The sequence below is a fragment of the Anarrhichthys ocellatus genome, unplaced genomic scaffold, assembly GCF_004355925.1.
Source record: "Anarrhichthys ocellatus isolate YVR2014 unplaced genomic scaffold, GSC_Weel_1.0 scaffold140, whole genome shotgun sequence".
Classification (NCBI taxonomy): domain Eukaryota; kingdom Metazoa; phylum Chordata; class Actinopteri; order Perciformes; family Anarhichadidae; genus Anarrhichthys; species Anarrhichthys ocellatus.
Window position 1 is genome coordinate 111,918 of NW_022280170.1, and position 8,694 is coordinate 120,611.

The 8,694-nt window shown below is 41.7% G+C and overlaps 1 protein-coding gene across 1 annotated transcript in view; it reads right to left on the reverse strand.

Annotated features, from left to right (window-relative positions):
* tbc1d22b (TBC1 domain family, member 22B) overlaps window positions 1-7,714 on the reverse strand; it is an 11,281-nt gene extending 3,567 nt beyond the window's left edge. The window contains exons 1-11 of the mRNA XM_031877577.1: window positions 7,701-7,714; window positions 6,789-6,917; window positions 6,245-6,434; window positions 5,993-6,149; window positions 4,806-4,973; window positions 4,605-4,675; window positions 4,247-4,375; window positions 2,301-2,366; window positions 744-858; window positions 384-490; window positions 226-301 (exon numbers count right to left, since the gene is read on the reverse strand). Of these exons, the coding sequence (XP_031733437.1) occupies window positions 226-301; window positions 384-490; window positions 744-858; window positions 2,301-2,366; window positions 4,247-4,375; window positions 4,605-4,675; window positions 4,806-4,973; window positions 5,993-6,149; window positions 6,245-6,434; window positions 6,789-6,917; window positions 7,701-7,714 (1,222 nt within the window). The remainder of the gene's footprint in view (window positions 1-225; window positions 302-383; window positions 491-743; window positions 859-2,300; window positions 2,367-4,246; window positions 4,376-4,604; window positions 4,676-4,805; window positions 4,974-5,992; window positions 6,150-6,244; window positions 6,435-6,788; window positions 6,918-7,700) is intronic.
* Between the last annotated feature and the right edge of the window lie 980 nt (window positions 7,715-8,694).

The following is an 8,694-nucleotide window of genomic DNA, read 5'->3' on the forward strand; positions in this document are numbered from 1 at the left end:
CACACACACACACACACACACACACACACACACACACACACACACACGTTAAAGATGTGGGATAATAGCTCGTCTCTGGAATCAGCTGTGCTAAGCTTCCATCACTTTCTGCATGCATGATTTGAATTGTAAACAAGCCCAAAGAGAGGCATGAGCAGAGTGCATGTCAGTGCAGAGTACATGTGACACACTAAACTCCTTACTCACTGACAGGAGTCCACTTACCATCTATCCTGCTGACCAGCTCCTCTAAAGCTTTCACTTTGTTCTGGATTCCAGGCTGAGCAAAGGTGTAGTTGTCCTGAAAGGATAGCATGTTCAGTAAACAGGCACATTTGCAGCTTTAAACAAGTGTTTATTGAGATGTGTGCGTGTGACCAGACCTGTATTCCATCCAGCAGCTTGCTCATGCACCAGAAGCTGTCAGCTTCGATGTTTCTCTGGGTGTCCAGAGGCAGCGCTGCCACCTCAAAGTTCTCCACATCCTCTGCTGGGACAACAAATAACACTGAATGACACCGAAATGGCCAGACTCATACAGATGACTCTTATTCAGATTGATTGAAGAAATGTTTATGACCTTGGATGTGATGTGGTATCAGCCCTAGTAACAACAATGTAAAATATAGGTACATAAAATAGACAAAAAAGCGTGAAACCAGAAACAAGAGCTGACATGAGTCACTTGGTCCAGTGTCAATATAACGGGGCTCTATGCAGGAAATTTTCCACCAGTGACTTACTGACAAACTCAGAGAGGAAGACGACAAAGAAGGGCGTGACCAGATCATTGATTCCCTGGACGTAACCGCTGGCTGGGTGACGGATGGCCCAGATAAAGAGGATACGCTCAAACACCTGTGAACAGAAAGACAACAACAAAACGGTTGATTAATGTGTGCCTCAGTGGCTCAGTGGTAGAGCAGGGTCGTTCTTCAATCAGAGGATCGGCGGTTGGATCCCGGCTCCTCTAGTCCATGTCAATGTGTCCATGGGCAAGACACTTAACCCCAAATTGCTCCCGTAGCCTCTGTCATCAGTGTTGAATGTGTGAATGATGACATGTAGCGTTAAAGAGCTTTCACTCTGATTCTTAACTCTCAGGTCCAGCATATCAGACATACAGTATGTTGCTCTGAGTTACAGTGTGTAAACCTTTTGATGCATTAATGAACATTGAACATTAATAAAGAATTATTTGGCCTGCTCTAATGAGGCTGTGATTAAACCCAGTCACAGGTTTCTGGTAAATGTGGACGCAAATCTTTGGTGTTTTGAAAACCCACATAATATCACCACATTTAAGGAACAAGCCAAGTTCCTTTTAACAGCAAGTGTAGTAATCTGATGCTAGTCCTTCCTCAGTGACTGTCACAGTCATAGTATCACTCACAGGGTCATGACTTATCTACAGTAGATAGCATCAACTTGTATCTAAAGAGTGTCCAATCTCATTTGTCTCTGCTTGACATGAGATAAAGCAAAGTTGAGTTTTTTCAATGAGGCCTGTATCAAGGTGCTAGTTCAACTTAGTCTGGCTCTCTGTTGAGGTTACCAGGCTTCACGGAGGCTAACACCTGTGATCCTAGATAACCCCTATCAGAAAGCTGCTTCTTAACTTCTAATCCAGCTATGAGACTGTGGGAAAGATTCCCTAATTACAAGCCAATTGCATGACACCTAAAATCAAGGCTCGAAAACTACACAAACTGAGCAAAAATGGTCTCAAGGACAGAAAGGAAAGACTGACCTATGAACCGATTGAGCTTATAAAAATGTGTGGATTTTTATTCTCCAATAAAAGGCGATAGTGATTCTACCTTTTATTTCCACTCATCATCTCATTGAGTCTGAGCAGATTTAACACTCACAAAGTTGACTCTGAGCTGCAAAGACAGAATAAGAGTGTTCCAGAAACTACAGCCACAATTCACCATGTATTAGGTTGTTAGTATGGTAAAGTACAGACGCCCTATTTTAAACCCAGTTCGGACACATGGTGCTTTTCTCTGGTATAATGATCATGGCTCTATTGATCTGTCTCCGTTTCTTGCTTGTTGCTTTATTGTAAACTTAAACTGTGCTCTTGTTCACCTGCAGCAGAGGTTGTCACGACAATCTAGCCCAGTTAAAAGTGAGCCAGCAGGCTAACCTCTTGATCTCGCTTCATGAAACAGCCTCCTGCTTCACTTTTAATGTGACTGACAAACTCAACACAAAGCACTCATGATTATAGAAAGTAAACACAAAACTGATGAGGTGTTGGGATTTCCCCTGCTCTTCAGCTGTTCACATCTTACCTCTTGTACTACGGGCTGCTGGAACAAGGGAATCAGAGGGTTGGTTCTTGGAATGTCGATGTGGATCTGACAGGAAGAAACATGATTGAGATGTTACTTAAGATAATCAAAGCAGATCATGCTTAGTGTAGTTTTTAGTTAAAGGTAAAATTCGCCACCTTTTATGTGGATGTCCAATCATTGTTGATGGTAAAGGCAGTAAATTCCTCAGTACGTGCTATATTGACCCAGAAAGCTGAGTTCTCTTGCTCGCTCAACTGTGCCGACATGTACCAGGATACATTGCACATGCGCTTCTGACGCCTGTAGGGTCCTCGCTGACAATATTCTCTCTCCGTATACTCTGGCTCCAATTAATACGGCTGAATATGTGAGTCGGCCAAAACACTGTAAACTGGGCCCTAGTCCAGAACATCCTCGCCACTCATGTCTTGGCACACCATTTTCATAGTTTGCATGAAAGAGAACAAGAAAGTTCTGTTTTTAACTTTATTTACACAATAGAACTTACAACATGTTCAGGAAGTTCTGTTTTTGAGCAGCATCTATAGCAGGGGTCGCCAATTGGCGGACCGCGGTCCGGATCCGGACCCAGACGCCGTTGTATCCGGACCCAGGACCTAAAATCGATTTTATTTTGACAGGGCGCTTCTATTTTAACCGGCGCAGCTTTTTCAGCCTGTACGGAACTTGTTCAGTGATGCAGGAAACGCACCGACCAATGCGTTGTAAATCACATCACGTGATGCAGCTCAGCCAATCAAATATGAGTATTCTGACAAGTTTCCTGACTGGATTGAGATGTACACACACCGGGGGAGAGACGAGGAGAGAGAAGGAAGAGCAGGAGAATAATACGTGTCAGAGACGTTCACATAACGTTCTCCAAAGAGAGAAAAGTGGTCAAAGAGACCAGAGACTTTAACCAAGAATGAACAGACTCTTATAGGTTAATTCTTCCCACGGACAGTTTATAACCAGTGTGTCTCATATGTTCAGAGACCGTGACGATTATTAAAAGCGGTAAATGAAGCGACACTACGAGACAAAGAACAACTCTTTCAGCAAACGTACCCACTCACATCTAAATGAAGACACAGAAAATAAACCTAAGAGCCCAGTATGATCAGAATACCAACACATGGATTCACTGCCCAACAATGATGTTAACAGAGAGAATAGAGCTGAAACAAGTGGTTTAATAACCACAGATAAAGTCCATGCTCACTGATTTCTCTTTTTAGAAGATAAGAAAAATATAATATTGTGGTTTTTTTTGATTGACATCACTTCACACCTGAATGAACTGAATTTAAAGCTGCAGGACAATTCAGTGAAATTATTTTTTCTAAAATGAATTACTTTATTTTAAGATGCACATTTTTGAAAAGCTTTCTGTTATGTCAGTTATTCTTTAATCCAGCTCTTATTTTACTTGAAATTAGAGAACATGTATTTATGTATTTCTATGTATTACTTATTTGTTAAAATATAATTGATGTACTTTCTTTATTTGATTTGACAGTTGTTGACTACACAGACGCGTTACTACTACTAGACTTCTCGAATATATATATATATATATATATATATATATATATATATATATATATATGGCACTAAATAGCGCAAGTTAGATATTATTGTAATGTTCCGGACCTTTGCCCGAGGACATTTTCTCGATCTGGACCTTTTGGAATTTTAATTGAATACCCCTGATCTATAGCTTCCCCCCTAGCTACCCAGACGTGGACAGCTGAAACAGCCGGTAACTCTTCCTACCTCCAACTACATCACTGGCACGACAAATGACGGCGCTGGATTCAGGAAGTACAAACGCTTTCTCAGCAGAACTCTTTCGAGATCAATATACCACACTGAGGAATTTATTGCTTCAATCCACTACATTCACCATCCACATGGTTTAACTTGAACTGTAGTATTACCTGTCTGTATGTGTCTTTATAGTGCTCGTCTGTTCTGGAATGGTAATACTGCTCTATGAAGCCAAAGTATTCTTCTCGCTTCCTTTTTAGCACCAGCTCTCTGCGCTCCTTGTTGGCCGGCAGGTAGCCCTGTCAGAGAGAGAGTTACATGAACAGTTGCAGAGGAACTGAACTGGCCCATCATTTGAGGTAAGGTTGCCTGTAAGGATAAGGCTTTTGATATTATGTGAACATTTTCTGAAGAAGAATGCAACAGGCTCACACAGAAACTAAAAAGAATGTAACTTGGACTCTCTAACAGGCTTTGAGACCAAATGCTGTGCAACAAGCCAAAATACAGGAAGGTCACAATACTCACAGAGAGAAGCCTCCACGTGATTGGCCGGACTTCTCTTGGTATGCCCGACCAGCTGTGCTTCCGGAGTTCCTCTGTAAGAGCATAGAGTAAGATACAAACACAGTTCATCGCCAGCAGGGATCCACACACAGAGAGTGTGTAGTGTTGACCTGGAGCCATTATTTCCTCTTATCTAGCGCTATGAGAGTGTTGCTCTCCTACCTAGGTCAGTGTTGGGACTAGCCAGCAGCTGCTTGAATTTGTCCAGCCGGCTCTTCTCCCTCACTGTCATGGGCGGTGCTCCCGACGCGTTCTGGTCCGACATGCGGGCCACCAGTGGGATGATGGGACGAACTGGGAGAGACTGCTGCTTCTGCAGTGTGGAGCGAACTGTAGCGTGCCACACAAGAACAACAAGAACCTTTTTGTAGACAGTAGACAGTCCACAACCACTGCAAATGAGACACAATGTTCAACTTGTTCAACACCCAAAGTTAGGCCAGAAATGTGTGTATTATATCAACCTTTAAATGCATCCACTCAATCTTGACATTTCATTTCCTGTTTTGTTACTTCTATGGTTAATACTTGTAATGGTAGAAATGCTTGGACTTCCCATTTAAATGTACAGGTAGATGAGATTTGGAACGAGGGGCGACTTATATCACAAACAAGGATTATAACTATCTACTATTCCATCAGACAACGAAACCAACAAATCTCATCTTCATTATCATAGTTATGTGACGGGTATAAGTCAGCTGAGGGGTCACTTTCTGTTATTTCAGTCAGCATTGAAGGTGGAGTCAGCGATTCTGGAGAAAAATTGTTGATGTTTGATCATCTCTTTTGTGCTTAGAAATGATGACAAAATACTCTGGTCCATAAACTACCATTTCAACGTTAATATGATCCTGAACATACCTTTCAGATGGTAATGCTATTTGGGGAGCTCTGATAGATAAACTAGTCGTTTTTTGGAAAATAGGAGAATGTCTGGGACATCATTTCCAGGGACAATAGAAGATTTTCCAAGACATTTGACTTCTTCTCTCATTTACTAGGTGTTTTTATTGACTGGAAAATTGGTCAACTGTTTTCCAGGATGCGTGGGAACCCTGCTTAACAAGCATAATTGTGATAAGATACACTAGTGAACAGTACTGTGGTGTTCATGTTAGTTATCTCACTGTCTGTCACTGGAAACACATTAGTACACATCAGAGCATTTGGAGAAACATTTTCAGGATTGTAAAATGTTGAGCCAGGCACATGTTAATGGCCTGATATAACCCACTAGCCCCATCTGCAATGTCAACGTCTGTAATTAGCTTCACTTTGAATCCCCTGATAAGCTCCTCAGGAGCTCTTAATGCCAAATGAAGCTCTGCAGTGTATTGCCTACATACCAGAGGACGTGTTGAGGTGGACGTCACTGCTAGAATTGACAACCTTGCCGTTGACGTGCTCGCACTCCGCGTCCTCCTCCCCCACATCCTGGAGGTCTTGATCCTCTGTCCCGGGACTGTGTGACACCCTGGTTTCTGTATCTCCGACCTGATTCTGCTTTTGAGTGGAAACACATCAGAACATCTTTCATTTCACACTTCATTTCAATGCCCATGAACTGCTCAGGGACAAACAGGATGTCTTGGAGCTACCTGGTTCTGTGTTGACGAAGAGTGGAGACCTGATGATAGGGAGGAAGTTTGGGCTGGGGTCCCGAGAAAATCCTCGTCCTCCTCTTCGTCGATGTCCCAAGCGTCATTGGTACTGCGGGCGAACTCGTGGAAGCTAGAGGCCTTTTTAGACTTGGGATTGTTGAACTTGGGCTTTGTGTCTTTGGGATACCTGCAGAGGGACAGATTGAGAGATCAAACACAAAGAAAAAGAGACAGACAGACAGAAAAGGTTCTCATTCATGGCGGTGCTGGCGCACAATAAAGATATCACCCAAAGGAACACAAAAAAACCTAAACAGCAAATCCAACAAAAATCAAATAGGTTGAACAATGTAAATGTCAGCACTGGGTCAAACTGGTACAGTACTGGTGCATGCAATACACACATGTTCAAGTACTTGAAGCAGGGAACAATGAGCAGCAAAACAAGGTTGAAAATGGGAGACACAAATAACACGCACAAATAAAATGCATCCGTGTGGGTAACATGACGCCATGCAGTCCGGTTGGGTTTAGCACTTACGTGCGTCGCAACCGTGGGTCGAGAGGAGGATGCTGCGCTCCATAAACTGGTTGTACACTGTAGAAGAGGACATGTGAACCGCTGTCACCTCTGTGCAGAAAAACACATGTAGCCTCCCAGTCTTTAGCCCTGCTAATAGTCAGCTAATCTACTCATCCTTTATTATTCAGAGGAAAGTTAACACACGCACATCCTGTCCCTGTATGTGTTGGTCTTTGTGAACATATTTCCCCTTGTTTCCTAATGTATATATATATATATATATATATATATATATATATATATAAAAAAATAAAAGTGCATTGATGCAATGTTTCAACCTACAAGAAATCAATAAAAATCTATAAATACAGACAAGAAAGGACAACTCCATATATTATGTGTGATACACATTTATGGGGCATTTTTTGCAATACATATTTTTAAAAGGAGAATCTGTGCAATACAGAGGTAATGTGAGAAGAAACAAATCAGCCTAGGTTTGACATGAGGACACATATGTTAAAAGAAATGTAATTTTATATTTATTGTTTTTATAAGATGTTTTAGGTACATTTTCTCATTAATAAATAAATAAATATATATATGTATATAAAATGTGTGTATATGCGAGTTTCTTCAAATCCCCACCCCTAGGAGACCCTTAGACTTTCTCAGTAGGAGGAAAAAAAGTTATACATTTGACATATAAATTGAAGGGTTCCTATGCTTTAAGAAGATAGTACTTTTTTTTTAGATATTACACTATGCGCTGAATATACAATATTATTTAACAATTTTTTGATTAGGTTTCTCATAATGTAATAACTTTATATAAAATAACTCTAGCCCTGTCTTCTTTGGATTGTACTGTCTGCAGTGTGTATTGAACAGAACTAGGGGACAGCTTGCACCCCCCCTGTGTTCCTATACCCTGTGGTGGCCATTATGTTCAACGGATGTGAGAATCTTCTTTCTCAGCTCAGCTTCTTTCCAACTCTCTGGCGACCCAAAGCAGACACAGTCAAGAGTCACAGGATGGGATCTGGGCCAGACCCACTACATGCTTTTCCTTATAGAAAGTCAAAGGCAGCAGCCTCCTCCTCCCTATTCAACATTTAGGCTTTTTAAAAAAAAAGAAGTATTTTGAATGGATGCATGATCAACAGTCACACTTTACTTATAATTGTTATTACATAGCGTGGGAATTAAGGCAAGTGGTCATATCTGTGCCTGTGTTATCAGCACAAATCAGATATTAGTAACAGTGTTGTTAACAACTAATTACTTTTCAGACTGTCAAAAGAGGGAAGCTTTTGGTCAAAGTACCGGAGGTCTTCCGTTGAGGACTGCTCTCTTTAATAAGGATTCTGATCACAGATTGGGGAACAAAGGAATGTTGTTAACAACTTTTTCTTTCTTTCACTAGAGTGGTGGTCGAACACTAAGTCTTATAGGACTTTTTATCCAAAATGCTCTCCTTCCGGGTGGCAGAAATTTCACTAATGATAAGCACTACATTCAAAGTAGAGACTTTTGTGTGAATATCACAAAGCAACAAATATTAGTATTATGGACCGTCAAATGGTGGCTGCCCACGCCTGGGGCCAACCCGTGCCAACCTATTTAACGTTGTTTGCATGAACAAACTGACAGTAAGCCTGGTGGCTGAGAACTGGGCCTGCTGATTATCTGGCAGTGCCAGAGTGTCTTGTTTATCGGCCTCAGACTTTTATCAGGAGAGGCTCAAGGGCAGGCAGCAGGACTAGCAGCTTGCTTTCCTGTCCAAACATGTGTGTTTTCTAGCTTTCCACCCACCACAGTTAGAGACAGATCAGTGTGTGTGTGACATGGACAGCAACGCCCTCTCCTTAGAGAGCCTCTCCTCTATGATTACCCAAACACACTGCACAATATCCCCCCCCCC